The 20,971-nt window shown below is 44.2% G+C and overlaps 1 protein-coding gene across 3 annotated transcripts in view; it reads left to right on the top strand.

Moving 5' to 3' along the window:
- The window catches only part of FSHR (follicle stimulating hormone receptor), a 174,595-nt gene extending 154,494 nt beyond the window's left edge, over positions 1–20,101 (top strand). For all 3 annotated transcript variants that reach the window (XM_045445999.1, XM_045445998.1, XM_045445997.1), the window contains 2 exons: positions 12,300–12,485; positions 17,212–20,101. In XM_045445999.1, coding sequence (XP_045301955.1) covers positions 12,300–12,485; positions 17,212–18,436 — 1,411 coding nt within the window. In that variant the 3' untranslated portion in view covers positions 18,437–20,101. The remainder of the gene's footprint in view (positions 1–12,299; positions 12,486–17,211) is intronic.
- The last annotated feature ends 870 nt before the right edge of the window (positions 20,102–20,971 follow it).

Below are 20,971 nucleotides of genomic sequence, written 5' to 3'. Positions count from 1 at the left end.
AGATCACTCAGTGCTCAGTAGATGCTCAGGCTATGGCTCTATGTCTTGGATCCAATTCCCATTCCCCCCACATAAGACTGTGATATGGATGTTTGCATGCAGGAGGTTTACTGAGGAGTGCTATTAGTTTATGAGGGAAGGACTTGCTGAGAACACAATCAGGCTAAGAGGGAAGTTGAACTGCAATGCATTTGCAACAGAAGCCTCAGCTCCCCATGGGGAACTGTGGAATTAAGACGGCCCTTCAAAGTTTGAATTAAGGCAAGGGGCCAGCCCTCTTCATCAACAATCAGGCTGTACCTGGAGAGGAGCCAAATCTTGGCTAAGTGTGAAGAAGGCAATTGCAGAGTAGAGCTCAGCTATAAGCACCTCGGGTGTAAGTGGTTCTGAGTGTGATCATGCATCACAATCACCAGGCATGGTTGTAAAACCCTAGACTGCTGATTCCCACCCCCAGAGTTTGATTCATCAGGTCAGGAGTTGACCTAAGAACCTGCATGTCTAATAACCTGCCAGGTGAAGCTGATGTTGCTGGTCTGGAGAGCACATCAAAAATCACTGCACTAGAACCAGTGCTGGGAATTGGGAAACTTCTTCCTGTCTCTGGGATGTCTCCTCCACAAGCAAACTGTGGTCAGTCTTCCTCCCCAACAGACTCAGTTTTTTGTCCTCACAGTAGATACGTGCAAAGGATTCCAAGAGAGCCAAGGGAAGGGTCCCCAAACCAATGATAACTCCTTTATTGAAGGCAAAAATTTTCAGCTGAGTGAAAACAGGGAACCTCTGAACACCTGAGGGTACAAGGGTGAGCTGTTCCATCGCAAATAGAAATAGATGTGGAAAAAGCCAGGGGCACACATACAAGCTCCACTGAGTTTCAGAGGAGCAGCCTAGCACCTTGATTTCCCCCTCTGGTGTCTTGACCATCTGAGTTTTCACCTGATATTCTGAACTCAAGTTTTGTGTGTGTGTGTGGGGTGTGTGTGTGTGTGTGTGTGTGTGTGTGTGTTAAGCAATCAAGCAATTGCTGTTTCCTTGGGTAACTGTTTCCTGTGGGGAAAATTTAATGCATTGCCTTTGTAGGCTGGAGCCAGTACAATCATATTCTGATGGTTTATCAAATTGATTTGGCTATAGCTCAGATTCATTTGATAGTTCAGATTCAAACACTGAGTTATTTGTATAAGAACGATTCTCTTCCATTACCAGTGTACCCACAGTCCTATAGATAGTAAATTGCCTTTTTATTCCGCCTGGGATCATGAAAGAGAGGTCTTCTAGCCATCTGTCAGTGTAGTATACACCAGAAATGTGCTCTCACTTATGGAAATGATTGACCTGTAATAATATCTTTGCTGGGAAAAATAGAAATTGTTCAAATCAAATTTGTGGCACTGGCTATAACACACTTTATTAAATGGGGCACAGAGTGCAATTTAACTCCTGCCTCTCCTGACTCAGCACCTTATTACTGACAGCTGTCTCCCTTTTTGCTTTGTGTCTCAAAATCAGGAATCCTAACAATGTTGAAACAATTTAGGATTACTAAATCTCTTCAGTGCCAGCCACCATCCCCTTATGTCTCCTGTTAGTACTTTTCAGGATTTAAATTCTCAGAAACAGTCCCTGCCAAATATAGTATGTGCTGAAATGTTAACCAAAGTGACATCTTAAAAAAATAAAGACTGCAGTCATTAGACCAGCCTGAAAGACAATGATAAAAAACACAAGCCCACAACTAGCCATGCCCCCGCCTTGTCCAGCTCACCAGCCCCAGGAACAACGTCAGTAATAAACCTTCTCAGCTATTCACTGAGTATATTGGGTCATACATGTCCTACATTTTGTAGATGTTGATTGAGCACCTACTGTGTATCTGGTACTATGCTAGGTGTAAGGGATAGAGAAATTTAAAAATAAACAGTGCCTGCCCTTAACTATCTCATTCTGGTCAAGGAAGATATGTTACTGCCCAGAACAATATGCTCTACAGAAATTTTCCTCAGGAGGCTATGCTAATAGAGCAGAATAAGTCTTTGTCATGTGATACAGTGACTTTAACAGATGAAGTGGTGGTGTGTGGCAAAGAGAGCACTCATGCCTGAATTTCTGCAATGGCCACTTCATCCCTTCCCTCCCTTCAATCCTTTCTCCTTCCAGTTCACCTAACAAGTATTTATAAGCACTTGCTATGTTCCAGGTTCAAGGTTCTCAAGATTAATCCTACAAAACTACAGCTTTCAGTAAGCCATTATTTTGCTCATTATAAATTCTAGACTCTTCCACCTGGCTTTCAAGGCTCAGAGATCTAATTCCATCCCTTTACTCCTCACAATATGGTTACCCAGAATCAACATTCTGAAAACCCCTCACTTGCCATGCTTTGTGTTCTAAGCCCACCTTTGGCCAATAGTCCTAATAATCCACTTCCATGAAGATGTGAGTAACTGATAATGTCTTATTTTGTTACCCCACCCCCATCCCTGTATATTCGCATCTTAAGCATGGAAAATGTTTTTACAAAGAAATTGAAATCTAACAATAGATTTCCAATCCATGCACAAAGATTGTAGCCAGGAAAAAGATAAAGTTTTAGGGGAACACAGAGCAAAAGTGGAAATACTAGTAGTAAAGTCTCAAACCACACTCAACACTATCCACTTATCTTTGTTCCTGCTGATATAAATTTCTATGGATTTTTCTTAATCCATGCAGATATCAGAAACATTTTTCTGTCAGTCCAAAATTTGAAAGTCTTGACAGGTCCCATGTTTATTCACTGCAGCAAGTATCCAGCAAGCTTTAAGTAAATACTTCTATAAAGACTTTTATTTCCCTTATCACCCAGGAACCACTTTCCTGAAGACTGGCCTTACTGAACTATAAGTGACTCTACATTTGTCTCTTACCAACCACTCCCTCCTTTCAACATCCACCAGAAGATCCAGATCCCAGGTCTCTGACAAGATGTTTTAGCCTCATAGCAGCAAAGCCACCTAGCACTTATGACAACAGATCACATATTCCGTAGCTGTAATAAGGAGCTGGCTCCAGAAAACTGAGCAGGCAGAAAGGCACCAAAACTTCCCAACCAGGCTTCCCAGTCTAACACCTAGGTAATGGACTGCAGTCAGGTCAATCCACCCAATACATACATGGTTCTGCTGCTTCTCTCATACACATCTATTTATCTATCATACACATCTATATGCACAAGGTTGCTCCCTTCCTTGGTGCCTTTGATACTTTCAGTAACCGCTTTGCTGAGCAACCTTGAAATCCAGATTTCCTCTCTCAGTCTGCCCCACAGCCTTCTCCCTTTATTGTTTTTATTTTTTTTTCAACGTTTATTTATTTTTGGGACAGAAAGAGACAGAGCATGAACGGGGGAGGGGCAGAGAGAGAGGGAGACACAGAATCGGAAACAGGCTCCAGGCTCTGAGCCATCAGCCCAGAGCCTGATGCGGGGCTCAAACTCACGGACCGCGAGATTGTGACCTGGCTGAAGTCGGACGCTTAACCGACTGCACCACCCAGGCGCCCCTCCCTTTATTGTTTTTAAATATTTCTTTGTTTAGGGGAGAGCACAAGCAACAGAGGAACAGAGAGAGGGGACAGAGGATCTGAAGCAGGTTCTGTGCTGACAGGCTGATAGCAGCAAGCCCAATGTGGGGCTTGAACTCAGGAATCGTGAGATCATGACCTGAGCCAAAGTCAGATGCTCAACCAACTGAGCCACCCAGGTGCCCCAACAGCCTTCTCCTTTTAGAATGACTATCCTGCAAGACTTGCTCCACTCTCTCATTTGTATTATGATACTAATAATGAAGCATCTCTGCTAATCAGATAACTATCTTCTGAATAGATTGAGAGCCCAGTACTGTGCTAGATACAGTGCATAACCCATAAGTAGCTTAATAATCCTGGCTCTCAGAGCATTTGAAATCTGAGCAGACAAAACAAACATACATGAACATATTTTTCATGGTATCATTTCATGGTATGAAATATCATTTCATATTGTTTGAAATGATAGAAGGGATAACACAAGGTGGGAGATTCTTTGAAACTGCTGCAAGTCAGGGGACAACACAGTTGGCTGGGGTGACCTAGCTCTTCCTTTTCCATATTCTTATTCAGCGTCACTTCCCAGTGGATCTTCAAACAAATCAACAATTTTCTGGGTGCTTAGTACATGAAAGTCACTGGTGAGAATGCAAGGAGCCCTCTGCCATGAAGCAGAGAGAAAATCCAAGTACAAAGAGCTAGGATATAGGGGCTCCTGGGTGGCTCAGTTGGTTAAGCTTCTGACTTCAGCTCAGGTCATGATCTCACAGTTTATGGTTAGAGCCCTGCATGGGGCTCTGTGCTGATGGCTCAGAGCCTGGAGCCTGCTTCATATTCTGTGTCTCCCTCTCTCTGCCCCTCCCCTACTTGCACTCTGTCTCTCAAAAATAAACATAAAAGAAATATTTTTTATAGCTAGCATATAAAATAAAAGCTAGTAAGTGGTGAGAAAGACATAAGATCGATGGGATATAATACTATTGCACTCTTAATGGCTTTCAAGGAAAAATATCTCTACAACTGTTAAAAATTATGGAGATGACAGAATCACAGAGACTTCCGTGGGAGTCTATTTGGGATCCCTATTATGGCATAGAAACTATTCTGAAACTTACTGACTCAAAATAATCATCCCATCTTGTTCATAATCTAGTGTTTCAGAAAAGTGGGTAGCTTATCTCTGATCCAAGTGATATCAAGTCAGGTAGTAAGGCTGGGGGATCTATTTCCACATGCCTTGTGTATTTGTCCTCCTTCCTATTGCTCTCTCTTTCTCTCTCTCTCTCTACACACACACACACACACACACACACACACACACACACGTGCACACACACAGATAGCATTTCATCCCGTTCTCTGGGATCTCTACACATAGCTTAGACTTTTCCCAGCACAGCAGTCTCAGGGTATTTAGAGTTCTTTCATGGCATCTTAGGGCTCTCTAAGAGCAATATAGAAGCTGTCAGCACTCTTAAAGGCAAGGTCTAGAACTGGTAAAGCAACACTTTCATCATATGCTATTACAATCCAAAGATATTTCAGGTCAGCCTGAACTCAAGGGAAGAGCAAATAGACCCTGTATGGAAAGAATGTAAAGAATTTATAGCCATCTTTAATCTACCCCAGTGTATAAGAGGAGGGCATTCCATGGAATCTAATAATTTGGGGGGTTTTTTTGGTTTGTTTTAGAAATCTTCATTTAATGTGATATTTTTTATATTCTGAACTCAACGGAGGTGCATATCTAAGAAAAAAGTTTTCTGTTTTATATTTGTTGCTTTTAAAAATATGAAAAATGTTCATGGCAGGTAATGATTGCCCTGGCTTAAATTGTTCCTGAAGGACTTTTTATACTTTCATCTCATTCCTTGAATGGAGCCTTGAATTATTTTAGACAAAATGAAGTTTTTGCTTTCTTCCACATTTGAGCAGGGAGGAAAAAGCCAGATGAAACAAGAACATGAACTCAGAGACCAGAATGAGTGTCAATAGCAGAACTGGTCAGTGGAACAATTGTGTTGAAAACAGAAACTAAAGAGATTTTCTAGGGCAGAGAAAAATACTAAGAAGCTCTGGACCAATAGGAAGTATAAGTGGAGAGCAGGCCAGGACAGCTGGATCATCTAGCAGTGGAATGTGAAGACTTAGCACAGGGATGAAGGTTTATGGGTCAGGCTCTTATCTCCAGGGACCCCAATTCTCAAGAATCAAAATACTTAAGAGATAATTTAGAGAAGACACCTTGGAATGCCAGAACTTTTACCTTATGGTGATAGTAATGAATGTTGTGAGAAATAGTTAAATCCCAGGCATGTGTGGAAAAAAGCCAAGGTATTCTGTTGAGGGTTTGCATATGGAATGTGAGAGAGAGAGAGGCACCAAGCATGACTTACAAGTTTTTCCAACTGGAAAGGCCATAAGTGGAACAAGTTTGGGGGGGACAATAAGGACTCAGTTTTAATATCCAAAGTTTGGCCTTCCCGTTAGACATCCATCCAAGAAGAGATTTTACGGAAGCAGCTGAACGTAAGAGTCTGCAGTTCAGGAGAGCAGAGTAATCTAGAGATAAATACAGGGGATCCATCAACATATAAATGGTGTTTAAGCTGTAAGACTAGATGACTAGACCCACAGATTAAGTGAAAATAGAGAAAAGAAGTCTAGGCTCTGAGCCCATGGGTACTCCAACAGTTGGAGGTCAAGGAGCAATTAGCAAAGAAACATCCAAAGCTTTAGGAGACAAATATTACTAGATATAAAGCAAGTCACCAGGAAGATCTAAAAAGTTTCAATTTCCATGTACCTGAAGTATTTTCATAAATATATAAGGCAAAAACTGACAAAACTAAAAGTAGCAGTATACAAATCCAAAATCATAGTTGGAGATTTTAATGCACTTCTCTCAGTAATGATAGAACAAGCAAGCAAAAAATCAGGAAGCATACAGAAGAATTTGAGTAACAGATACCAAGTTTATCCAATTTGTCAATACTAACAAGGAGGGGACTAAGTGAAATATACATCGGTATTACATGTATGTAATCATTAGCTCTCAAATGTAAATTTGCCTAAATATCAAGCAGAGTATAAGTAGTCCAAATATTAGCATTGGTTGGTAACCACTACTAAAGCTAGGACTTGAACAAATGAGTAGAAGCTGGATCCTCAGAAGATCTAATGACACATGGAATCATACACTTAACTTTTACCCTTCATCTTACCCTCTAATTTCCCACCAGTTTCATTTGCTAAACCCAACTGAAAGCTGACTGACAAGGTATCTGGGAAATGGAACCTGCAGAGGCCATCCATCCTGCAATACAGAGTAGAGCATAAAGAAGGGCACAGAATGGATGGGAGAGAAACCAGACTAAAGACCCACATATCACATCCATGCTTTGTACTTCATCAAAGTACAATGGGGAGTCATCGAAGAGTTTTAAGAAGGAAGCCATAATCTGGGTGATTTTTTTTAATGCCAATCTGCAGTGTAAGGATTGCATTGGGGAGAGAGAGATGGTTGTGATGATTAATTTTATTTGTCAACTTGACTGGGCTGTGGGATGCCCAGATAAGTGGTAAAACATTTATGAGTCTACCCATGAAACTGTTTCCAGAAGAAATTAGCATTTGAATCAATAGACTGAGTAAGGAAGATCACCCCCCTCTATGTAGGTAGGCATCATTCCATTAGTTAGGGCCCAAAAGGAACAAAAAGGCAGAGAAAAGGCAAATTTGCTTGCTTTCTTCTTGAGCTGGAACATCTATCTTCTCCTAGCCTCAGACATTGGAGCTCCTGGTTCTTGGGCCTCCAGATTCTGGAATTTAGACCAGTGGCCTTCCTGGTCCCCAGGCCTTTGGACTTGGATTCAACTATACCTCCAGCTTTCCTAATTCTCCAGCTTACAGATAGCATAGCACAGGATTTCCCAGCCTTCATAATCTCATGAGGCAATTCCCATAATAAATTTCTTCCTATTTATCTCTTTATATCCTATACTAGTTCTATTACTCTGGAGAACCCTTGTGAATGCCATGGTCACAGGCACAACAGTTATGAGGCTACTGTCTTTGTCCAGGCCGAAACTACAGAAACTAAAGTGGTACCAGAGGAATAGATGGATTTCAAACAGATATAAAGTCAGGTCTCAGTTGACGAAACCCAATGTCCAAGTGAGGAAGAGGTAGGAGTCAAGCACAACTTCCAGTTTCCATCTTGAGCAACAGAGGAAAATGGAGGAGTCATTTGCTGAGAACGGAAAAACATAAGGAGGAACATATTTAAATGGAAGGTGGTAAATTCGGTTTTAATACTTGAAAGTCATCAACATAGTGGGGTATGATGGACAACTGATTATCTGGACCTGGGTTCAGAAGTAGGATCTGAGCTGGAACATACATTCAGAAGCCATCAGCATATCTCCAGTATCTGAAACCAAAGAAGTGGGTAATATCTGAGAAGGTTATATACTGTCAGAAAGGTACCAAAGTTTGGAGAAACTCCAATATTTAAAGAAAAGATAGAAGAGAAAGAATAACAAAATCCAGAGTCAAAGAAGATGTCAGAAAAAATTAAAGAGAATGTGATGCCACGAAAAAGTCTCAGGAAGAATGTTTTACACATGAAATATAATTGAGAAATCAAGAAGGTTAGAATGAAACTGTGGCCTTGGAAAGTATTGTTTCTCTAGGGTTTGAGTAGAAACCATGTTGCATTGTAAGGAAAAAGTGACATCCGTTATTAAAAACTGTTTTAAGTTTGGGAAAAGGAGATGACAAATAGGGAAGAAATTAGAGGTGGGTTTCAGTGGACAACAGGAAGCATACAGAATGTGGGAAAGGAAATGAAGGACATAATGAAAACAAGGTTTTGAGAATGTCATTTTCACCAGACTTTGAGAACATATGGGGTAGCAAATGCATTTTCATACCCAAGTTTATTGTTCTGAGTGCCCACTACTTTTACTTACAGGAAATGCAGACATTAGAAGTTTCTCCTTCCCCACATATATCTAAGGTCCCCAAGGGTGCTGAGACCTTATTATCACGTGCTACTGCCCCCATCAGAATCACTCCTTCATGGCCAACCTGCTGGCTCCAACAGGTCTAAGCTGGTACCATTTAGAGCCCCATGCTGCCACTAGCTGGTCTTGGTTGTTGTGAGAATTGCAGCTGCCAACCATGCTGCCAGAAAGGCACCCAATGTCACTGGTATGGCTACCAGAAGTCCTCCAGGGACACAAACTTGATTAAAATGCACATTTCTGGGGACTTCCATGTAGACCTCTGCTAATTTGCCCAAGCAGAGACTCCTACAAGGCAAAAAAACTGTATGAGAGACCCCGAGAGAGTCAGAGACACCGACCGAGACCGAGACAGAGAGAGACAGAGAGAGACCGAGACACCGACCGAGACCGAGACAGAGAGAGACCGAGACACCGACCGAGACACCGACCGAGAGAGACAGAGAGAGACCGAGACACCGACCGAGACACCGACCGAGACACCGACCGAGACACCGACCGAGAGAGACAGAGAGAGACCGAGACACCGACCGAGACACCGACCGAGACACCGACCGAGAGAGACAGAGAGAGACAGAGAGAGACAGAGAGAGACCGAGACACCGACCGAGACACCGACCGAGACACCGACCGAGAGAGACAGAGAGAGACAGAGAGAGACAGAGAGAGACCGAGACACCGACCGAGACACCGACCGAGACACCGACCGAGAGAGACAGAGAGAGACAGAGAGAGACAGAGAGAGACAGAGAGAGACAGAGACACCGACCGAGACACCGACCGAGACACCGACCGAGAGAGACAGAGAGAGACAGAGAGAGACAGAGAGAGACAGAGACACCGACCGAGACACCGACCGAGAGAGACAGAGAGAGACAGAGAGAGACAGAGAGAGACCGAGACACCGACCGAGACCGAGACAGAGAGAGACAGAGAGAGACCGAGACACCGACCGAGACCGAGACAGAGAGAGACAGAGAGAGACCGAGACACCGACCGAGACCGAGACAGAGAGAGACCGAGACACCGACCGAGACACCGACCGAGAGAGACAGAGAGAGACCGAGACACCGACCGAGACACCGACCGAGACACCGACCGAGAGAGACAGAGAGAGACCGAGACACCGACCGAGACACCGACCGAGACACCGACCGAGAGAGACAGAGAGAGACAGAGAGAGACAGAGAGAGACCGAGACACCGACCGAGACACCGACCGAGACACCGACCGAGAGAGACAGAGAGAGACAGAGAGAGACAGAGAGAGACAGAGAGAGACCGAGACACCGACCGAGACACCGACCGAGACACCGACCGAGAGAGACAGAGAGAGACAGAGAGAGACAGAGAGAGACCGAGACACCGACCGAGACACCGACCGAGACACCGACCGAGAGAGACAGAGAGAGACAGAGAGAGACAGAGAGAGACAGAGAGAGACAGAGACACCGACCGAGACACCGACCGAGACACCGACCGAGAGAGACAGAGAGAGACAGAGAGAGACAGAGAGAGACAGAGAGAGACAGAGAGAGACAGAGACACCGACCGAGACACCGACCGAGAGAGACAGAGAGAGACAGAGAGAGACAGAGAGAGACCGAGACACCGACCGAGACCGAGACAGAGAGAGACAGAGAGAGACCGAGACACCGACCGAGACCGAGACAGAGAGAGACAGAGAGAGACCGAGACACCGACCGAGACCGAGACAGAGAGAGACCGAGACACCGACCGAGACACCGACCGAGAGAGACAGAGAGAGACCGAGACACCGACCGAGACACCGACCGAGACACCGACCGAGACACCGACCGAGAGAGACAGAGAGAGACCGAGACACCGACCGAGACACCGACCGAGACACCGACCGAGAGAGACAGAGAGAGACAGAGAGAGACAGAGAGAGACCGAGACACCGACCGAGACACCGACCGAGACACCGACCGAGACACCGACCGAGAGAGACAGAGAGAGACAGAGAGAGACAGAGAGAGACCGAGACACCGACCGAGACACCGACCGAGACACCGACCGAGAGAGACAGAGAGAGACAGAGAGAGACAGAGAGAGACAGAGAGAGACAGAGAGAGACAGAGAGAGACAGAGACACCGACCGAGACACCGACCGAGACACCGACCGAGACACCGACCGAGACAGACAGAGAGAGACAGAGAGAGACAGAGACACCGACCGAGACACCGACCGAGAGAGACAGAGAGAGACAGAGAGAGACAGAGAGAGACCGAGACACCGACCGAGACCGAGACAGAGAGAGACAGAGAGAGACCGAGACACCGACCGAGACCGAGACAGACAGAGACAGAGAGAGACCGAGACACCGACCGAGACCGAGACAGACAGAGACAGAGAGAGACCGAGACACCGACCGAGACCGAGACAGACAGAGACAGAGAGAGACCGAGACACCGACCGAGACCGAGACAGACAGAGACAGAGAGAGACCGAGACACCGACCGAGACCGAGACAGACAGAGACAGAGAGAGACCGAGACACCGACCGAGACCGAGACCGAGAGAGACAGAGAGAGACCGAGACACCGACCGAGACCGAGACCGAGAGAGACAGAGAGAGACCGAGACACCGACCGAGACCGAGACCGAGAGAGACCGAGAGAGACCGAGACACCGACCGAGACCGAGACCGAGAGAGACCGAGAGAGACCGAGAGAGACCGAGAGAGACCGAGAGAGACCGAGAGAGACCGAGAGAGACCGAGACACCGACCGAGACCGAGACACCGAGAGACCGAGACACCGAGAGACCGAGAGACCGAGAGACCGAGAGACCGAGAGACCGAGAGACCGAGAGACCGAGAGACCGAGAGACCGAGAGACCGAGAGACCGAGAGACCGAGAGACCGAGAGACCGAGAGACCGAGAGACCGAGAGACCGAGAGACCGAGAGACCGAGAGACCGAGAGGTGTTTACTAAAAATATCTGCAATTTCTTAAGTGCTGTTTATTGGCCAGGAAGTTTCCTGTGTACTTTAACTCATTTAATTGTCCCAACAACCCTTTGAGGCAGCTGTGATTATTACCATTCCTATTTTATGGCTGAGGAGACAGAAATGGAGAAGTGACATTACTTTATCAAGATCACAAATCTAATAGGTAGAGGGACAGGGTACATACACAGGCTAGTCTGGCTATATTCATAATCACCACTCTCTATTGCCATTTCAACTTTGTGCTGAGGGTGCCTCTACTGCCCACCAGACTCCTCTTACCCTTATGGTGTTTCTTCTCACACTTTTCTGAAATTTGGCCACAGATTCCACCCTCGCTCATCTCAAGTATTTTTTGTAGCTAGCTTTATAGTGGGGAGGAAATGGCTTCCATTTCTTCAACTGATGTAAATTAGTGGATATCTATTCCAGACAGACTATAGAAGGGGAGATGGCTATAGTTAAGCCCCAGATCGGGCATGATGTGTGTATAACCAGTGATCAGAGAAACCTGTTATCTAAGTCCTCCTACTGCAAACCCAAGGGCCAGGGCTCTAGGGGACCACATGTCCTAGTAGCTATATATTGATCTGACTGAGATGTGTTGGATCAATTGGCATCACCCTCCTCACTCGTGTAAGAATATCACTACTACATCCGCAATTTTGCCTGCTAATCAAGCAGAAAATTTTAGGTCCATAATAATCAGGCTTATTTACATTTTCTCCTTATAGAGACATTTCAAGAACCAGGATCCATTCCCTGCCTAGCTATGGCTTAGAAAATCTTAAGAAGCTTCGGGCCAAGTCAACATACAACTTGAAAAAGCTTCCCAGTCTGGATAAGTTTGTCACACTCATGGAGGCCAGCCTCACCTACCCTAGCCACTGCTGTGCCTTTGCAAACTGGAGACGGCCAATGTGAGTCTTCCCATGTCCATCCCTTGAGCCCCACTTGGGAATTTCTACAACGCAGAACTTGGTCCATAACTTCCACGTATCTGCAGCATGAAGAGAATCCACTTGTAGAGAGAAAGCGGATGAAAGACCTTAGGCATATTCTAGATTGCAGCTTCAGTATTGTGAAGGGTTTCTCATTTTCTTGAAAATGGGCTCACAAGAGAGGGCTACCCACATGGTAGATGACATTCCAAATATTAAATGAAGTAACATGAAAAACACCGAGCATAATGCCTGACTCATAGCTGATGTTTAATGAACATTTGTCCCCCTTTTCCTTGGTACCAATATGGATTTGTCCTTCAAGTCTCCAACTCTGCACCCTATAAATGTCCCAGGGACCATCAAAATCAACTTTGGATGGGAGAAGCGTAAATGCCATTCAAGTGACTGATGCACCTGTCCATAATATATCCTAACCACTCAAGGCTCCCTAATCCATCTTTGGATCTTAGCACATCACAGGCAGGACAAAGATTGGGACATCTGTTCACTTTGGCTTTCAAGGCTGGTCAGATTTGAGAAAGCCCAGAAAAGCAGGTAATGCAAACAGAGACAAAAACCAGGAGGTAACTGGTTAAAAAGATGAATGAATCATAGAGAGGCTCTGGTAAGAGTGGAGGGGCAATATTTTTGAGATTGCACAAAAATGTCCCAGGCATTTAAAGACTCAATTGCAGATAGAATGTACTGGATATCAGGAGTTCTCAAAGCCCTCCACCTCCCCTGAGCTCACTGACACAATCCACATACAGTTACACTCAGATGGTGCCTTATCACACTCTTGTGTAGTACCCCAGCACTAATACAGCTTCCCTGTGTTGTCATTTCACTGTATAGTATAATCCCCTCTATTGTTCAACCTTTAACACATACTCATCTGCCCATGTAGGCATAGCCCCTGCTCAAAAGCAAGATAAAACAAAAATGAAACAGATAGTATATACCCTAAATTGTTTTCAGAGTAACTAGGAGTCCACACTCACACCCATTTGAAGGATTTGCAGAAAAGAGGCTATTTTCAGAAATAGCATGCATCACTGAAAAACTATCCAGAATTGGACACTCCTCACACATTAGCTCCAGGGCCAGGGAATTTCTTCCTAAGGACTAGAATCAGGATGCAGAAGGGGTTGGGCTGCAGTAAACAAGGTTTGAGCTTTTATATTCCAGATAAGAGTTATTCCAGCGGGGACGAGAAAGATACCAATTTACTGGCAAAACCCTGGAACTGAATACCCTTCAGGAAAAAAATCTCCGAAGAAGTCAAGATCACTATAAGAGCTGCATGTGATATGTTGCCTGGCCCAGTGTTAGGAGTATTGCTCATACTCCTCCGGTCTTGCCACCCCCTGGTAGCATAGATGCAGCCTCAGGGTTCCCAACCAGAAATCTTCAAGTCTGTCTCACATTGTCCCATGACCTTTCCTGATTGCCCCCAGATTACCTGGCTCTCACCCTTTCTAGGTCCCTATTGTAATTGACCATCAGGGCCTGTCTGGTACAGCAAAAGAGAGGATCGCCCCTCTCCTAGGAAGAGATGCCAAAACAGAGTAACAAATATTGCAGTGGGCCTTTAGCCATTATATTTAACAAACTCACGCCCACAAACACAAAATAAAATAGTTATATATTCGTGAGATAATTGCAGGGTTTTTTTTTTTTTTAATGGTGTCATTTCATCCTATACCATAGGTGTGGTTTAGTAATGAGATTCAAATTTAAAGTTGTACAATACAATTGTTCTTACAATCTGCATTTAGAAACCATGCCCAAGATGTAAGCATTAAGCCCTTGTGACTGTGAGGTTTTGGCCAAGGACCCTCTCACAGAAAGACTTGGTTAACCACACCCCTCATCTGTCCTTGAACCATTTATCTCTTTGTCATAGTTCAACACTTAGCTTCCAAAGTTATTTTGCTCATTTTGTGATTTCAGTTTTAGGCTTTCTCTTCACAACTAGATTTTAAATTGATTCACTGTGGCATATACATCTAAATACCCACACAGGGCCTGGGCCCCAACATGAACTAAGTAACCACCATCATCTGTCTTGGTATTGCTCATATTTGCTAAGGTCTCATTGCTGGGTCCCGTTAAACTTTGCACCTTTATCTCCTGTAATTCTTACAAAGGCAATAGTATTTTTATTCCCTCCTCACAGAGGCAGAACCTGAGCCTCAGAGACAGTACATAATTTGACCAACACCACCCAACTCAGATCCAAACCCTTTTCTTTGTTTCCAAACTCAAGCTCTGGGCCACTCCACTACACACTTTGCAACCATCAGCTCATTAATTTATTGGGGTTCAAGAAAACTTTTTTAAAAATGACCCTAAACTGATCTCCCAACTCTTTATGATGCTTATTATTTGCTAAGGTACTGCAGAAGAAACACTATATTCCCTCATTTCTATTTTTGTTTCTATTCTTTTCTAAGAGACATACATTGTTTACGTTTTCCACATTCATGTGGCTGATCACTTCTGTTTCAGGAAAGGGAAGCATCAATATTTAAAATATGTTAGTAGCATTATTGACAGTAAGAATCTTCACAGAAGCCAAGGCAAGCCCCAGGAAGTGAAGGCTGACTCTAGATGGTTAAGTCAGATCTGTTTCAATGAACAGAATTGCCATCTGTAGACACCAGGTTACTTACTTTCTGTTCTTAAAATCGTGCTTCTGCTAATCTAATGACAGGGTTTAGGAGTCACAAGTTAGATGAAGGACCAAGTGATTCTCTTATCCCCACTGCCCCCACCACCACCACCCCGCCAGGCCCATCCCTTGCCTCACCTTTCTTGTAACATCTCTGACTGAACCAAAAGATTTTCTGGCATTTTCAATTACATGTATGTTCATTGTTTTGCTCCTTTTCATGCAACCTGTGAGTGCTGGGAGAAGCCCAACCAGTCTCTAACATGAAAGACAACACATTCTCCAGGAAGTGGTTGGGGGGGGGGGGCGGCGGGAGGGTCCCTTGGGCCAATGGACAATGACTTTCTGGCAATTCAATTCACTTCCCAGAGGGGAGAAACAAAAGGAGAGGGTTCTCCCTAACAGCCCCTTCTCAGAGGTTGATGGAGAAAAATTCAGTCCATGTATGTCAGAACACTTAGCCAGGACCCCTCCCTTAGTATCAAATGCAACCTTTACTTCCTCCACTCCCCCAGCTACTCTCTCCTTACAGCAATTTCTTTAAGGGTTTAATAGCCACTTCCCTACTCACATGAGAGTATGAGAGAAACAAAGTCCCTTAACATTGCTGTGAGTTTGCTTTTCAGGGAACAAGAGCAGAAGGAAATGGTATGTGTTTATATGAAATTTTTTCCATCCAAAAAGAGACCCAGTGTAAAATATCTCCTTTCCCTAAGGCTTTGCTTTAAAACAACTATTACCCTATCTCTACATGCACTATCCACCCATATGGGTAGAATAGTTATCATCTGCTTTTCATTCAAATCCCTGCTGTAAGCACCTCTATTCTGTTGTCTAGGCCTCTTGCTCATTTCGGTTTAGCAGAAAAACCAAGAGAGAAAAGTAAGCCCAAGAAAGGACAGCTCCCCAGGGAGCAAGTTATAATCTTGGAATAAATTAGACACCCCCCCCCTCACAATCTATGTTTGCTCTCCCTGCACTTACTATTTAATACGACAGCCCAGCTTTACCTTGCAGATCACTATATACCTGAGGCCTATTGTGGCTCCTGGGAAGTGAGCTAATAGAGAATAGGACCCTGAGTAACATCTCAGGCAAATCAGCAGACCTCTCACTAGCCTGAGTACCAAAGAGCCAGGGAAAGCTGCTGGTTGGGAACTGACTACAGATTCTGCTTGTCTACCTTATGTAGATATATACATATGAGAGGGGGAGGGGGAAAGAGGGGGAGGGGGAAAGAGGGGGAGGGGGAAAGAGGGGGAGGGGGAAAGAGGGGGAGGGGGAAAGAGGGGGAGGGGGAAAGAGGGGGAGGGGGAAAGAGGGGGAGGGGGAAAGAGGGGGAGGGGGAAAGAGAGAGAGAGAGAGAGAGAGAAAGAGAGAGAGAGAGAGAGAAAGAGAGAGAGAGAAAGAGAGAGAGAGAGAAAGAGAGAGAAAGAGAGAAAGACAGAGAAAGAGAAAGACAGACAGAAAGACAGAGAGAGAAAGACAGAAAGACAGAGAAAGAGAGAGAGAAAGAGAGAGAGAAAGAGAGAGAGAAAGAGAGAAAGAGAGAGAGAAAGAGAAAAGAAACAAGCAAATAAGTTCTCCATTCAGTTCATAACAGCCCAGATCTTACAGCAACTTCAGTAAATAGTGGAGGAATAGGGTTATATCCTACTCAGGCATGTTAACAGATAGCTGAATAGAAAAGGGTAAGGCAAAGGGTGAAGTAGATATTAGGTCCGTAAATTATTTGCACTTAACAGCAAAGCTTAGCTAGTCCCAGGCGCCTTCCTCCCACATTCAGGTTGTGGCCAGATGGTTTCCCCAGTGGGCCATCCAACTCTAGGAATATATACACAAGTTGTTCTGTTCATTTACAGTAAGCACCATTAACCCTTGAGCTTAGCCTCAAGGGCAGACAGACTGTGAGAAGAGAAAAAAAAAATCAGGAAGAAACCCAATCATTTCCACCCTGTGCAAAAACAGTGATGTATTTGCCTTTCTGGATCCAGGATGTTGATTCTGTTCCTTTTTGTATTTTTCTAGCTCTGAGCTTCATCCAATTTGCAACAAATCTATTTTAAGGCAAGAAGTTGATGATATGACTCAGGCTAGGGGTCAGAGAGTCTCTCTGGCAGAAGACGAGGAATCCAGTTACACCAAAGGATTTGACATGATGTACAGTGAATTTGACTATGACTTATGCAATGAAGTGGTTGATGTGACTTGCTCCCCTAAGCCAGATGCATTCAACCCATGTGAAGATATCATGGGGTATGATATTCTAAGGGTCTTGATATGGTTTATTAGCATCCTGGCCATCACAGGGAACATCATAGTGTTGATGATCCTGATAACCAGCCAATACAAACTCACAGTTCCCCGGTTCCTTATGTGCAATCTAGCCTTTGCTGATCTCTGCATTGGAATCTACCTACTGCTCATAGCATCAGTTGATATCTACACCAAAAGCCAATACCACAACTATGCCATTGACTGGCAAACTGGAGCAGGCTGTGATGCTGCTGGCTTTTTCACAGTCTTTGCCAGTGAGCTTTCAGTCTACACCCTGACAGTCATAACACTGGAAAGATGGCATACCATCACCCATGCCATGCAGCTAGAATGCAAAGTACAGCTCCGCCATGCTGCCAGCATCATGCTGCTAGGCTGGATCTTTGCTTTCACGGTCGCCCTCTTTCCCATCTTTGGCATCAGCAGCTACATGAAGGTGAGCATCTGCCTGCCCATGGATATTGACAGCCCCTTGTCACAGCTCTATGTTATGTCCCTCCTTGTGCTCAATGTCCTGGCCTTTGTGGTTATCTGTGGCTGCTATGCTCACATCTACCTCACAGTGAGAAACCCCAATATTGTGTCCTCCTCTAGTGACACCAAGATCGCCAAGCGCATGGCTATGCTCATCTTCACAGACTTCCTCTGCATGGCACCCATCTCCTTCTTTGCCATCTCTGCCTCCCTCAAGGTGCCCCTCATCACTGTGTCCAAGTCAAAGATCCTACTGGTCCTGTTCTACCCCATCAACTCCTGTGCCAACCCCTTCCTCTATGCCATCTTCACTAAGAACTTCCGCAGGGATTTCTTCATTTTGATGAGCAGGTTTGGTTGCTATGAAATGCAAGCCCAAACTTATAGAACAGAAACTTTATCCACTGCCCACAACTCCCATCCAAGAAATGGCCACTGCCCTCCAGGTCTCAGAGTTACCAATTACACACTTGTCCCTCTAACCCATTTAGCCCAGAACTAAAACATTAGGTGCAAAATGTATCTCAGTGTCAAAGGATAACTGAAGTCTCACTTTTGAAGTATATGCCATGGCATAGCTGGCAGAGTACTCTACATACTTCATCCCATTTAATCTTCCTAGCACACCTGTAAGGTAAATTGCTCAGGAACTATTACTCCCTATGATAGATTAAGAAGCTGAAGTAGTAACAACATTCATAATTAAAACAATACATTTGTTTTATGCTTTATGATGTTCACAGTGCTTTTGTTCAGATCATCCCAACTGATCCTTATAAAAGTCCTATTAACCAGGATTATTCTTGGAGTTTTATAGACAAGTAAATCAAGACTCAAAGGATTAAGTGACTTGTTCCAGATGGCTTGGCTTATAAGAAGCAGAGCGACAATTAGGTGTTCCAATTCCCAAAAAACTTCCAAGGGAAGCAGCACAATGTTCACTCATTCATTCATTCAACAAATATTTACTGAGTACCTATGTGATGGCTTTGTTATGCGTCAGCTTCAATAAGGTAAACTACATTTCCCAGAATCCCCTATGTGCTTCCCATCATGATGGGCTACAGAGAAGATTGTTGGGAAAAGAGATTAAGGGAAACTCTAGCCATCTTGTCACTCTTACACTTTGTTGCTGATCTGCTGGTTCAGCTCACTGCTATGGAGCAGCCACTGGGCCTGGAAATGCTCTATCTTCCCTTGGATCCTCCAGGCAGTCTGACTCCTGGGCCAGGTACATGTGCTTCATTCAATGATGAAGAACCTCGGCTGCTGCAAAATTCTTTTATGACCAAGGGGAGAGGCAACAAGATGGAAATGGGGCTCAGTTTTATCTTGTGGGGTTCTATCTCATGCGGTGGCTTCCAGCATGCTAGTGGTCTTCCCTTTATCACTGCCTCTGTTGTGTACTTGAGCTCCAGCATGAGATGCATGCCTGGTTCTGCTTCTTTAGTTAAAGCCTAATGTGTAGAAGATAGAGCCTACTATATGGCATGTATGTAGATTATAATGTTAAGAACCTAGCGGCTTTGGAATTAGAGCTAAGACTTTATCATAAATCCTCGATAAGCGAGGACACTATACTATCTCTCCAGGCTCAACTTATTCATGTTAATTGGAATTGGTTAGAATTCCTAACTATTGGGCTTATTGTGAGAAGTGAGTAAGAAAATGTTAAGTGCTTTAGTGTTATAGTAGGCTCGATACATTTTAGTTTACCTTTCTCCCCCTAGACCAATGCCCAGTACTCCTGACCCTTGATCTAGAACTCATTCCATTATACCATATTGTTCCTAATAAGTAACTATATTTCCCATATTTATCTTCCTGAAAGACCCAGTCTAGAAAACCTGGACCATAAATTCCAACCATAAATCTCCACCAAGCACTGTTCCATAACCACCTCACAAAGCTCTGAGTCTCCTCTCAGAGTATGCTCTTTCCATGTTGAAGCCAATCCTTCCTCCTCTTGCCTTATGGCAAACATTTCATAACTTTGTCCCAAATGAATTAACAAGGAAGTTCGTATAGGGCTGGAAGAAAAAGCAATCATTTCTCCCTATGTGCCCTGGCACCATCTTGATCTGTTGTGAGCATCAAGTGAACAATAGAATGGTTATCTTTAAAAATAGTGTAGACCATGGTGTCTGGCTGGCTCAGTGAGTTCAGTGTCCAACTGTTGATTTCAGCTTAGGTCATGATCTCACCGTTTGTCAGAGGGAGGCCTGGGTCAGGCTCTGCACTGACAGCACAGAGCCTGCTTGGGTTTCTCTCTCTTCCAATCTCTCTCTCTCTCTCTCTCTCTCTGACCCTCCCCCACTCAGTCTCTCTAAATAAACGTGAAATAAATAAAAATAAGTAGTCTAGACCTAGGCTCTTCAGTACAGTAGCCACTAGCCACATGTGGCTACTGAGCACTGGAAATATGGCTAACCAGTATGAGACATGCTATTAGTACACACAACAGACTTGATTTCAAATAGTTACTGCAAAGAAAAAAATAAAGGATGTATGGTAACTCAGTAATTTTTTATACTGACTACCTACTGGAACACTACTATTTCGAACACATTAAGAAAAGTGTAAAATTAATTTCATCTATTTCTTTTGACATTTTTAAATGGAGCTACTAAAACACTTAAAGTCACCTATGTAGGTCATGTTTGTGGCTTATGTTATGTTTCTATTGGAGAACACTGGTCTAACCTGACATGAAAATAAAGCATTTTCATTTAGCATTTTCCTCTCTGGCCCCCACACCAGTTTGTCACACTGTTGGGTGTCCCAGCTCCATCTGCAGCCATACTTCATCCTTGTTTATGTCCAAAAGGAATAGGTTTATGAATTTGGACTCAAAAGCAAGTAGCAGCTAAATTAAAACTAGGATACAGTATTAATTATTTTACAACATAGCTGTTGATGACACATTGGTTTAACAGATAGTGGTTCTAAGAGGCAAGAATATGTTTAAAGATAAATAAGCGCCAAGAGAAGCTCATAAGACTTTTGTTCCATCGCTTTATCACTACAACACTTCCTG

The sequence above is a fragment of the Leopardus geoffroyi genome, chromosome A3, assembly GCF_018350155.1.
Source record: "Leopardus geoffroyi isolate Oge1 chromosome A3, O.geoffroyi_Oge1_pat1.0, whole genome shotgun sequence".
NCBI lineage: Eukaryota > Metazoa > Chordata > Mammalia > Carnivora > Felidae > Leopardus > Leopardus geoffroyi.
This window is presented reverse-complemented; position numbering and strand designations above follow the sequence as displayed.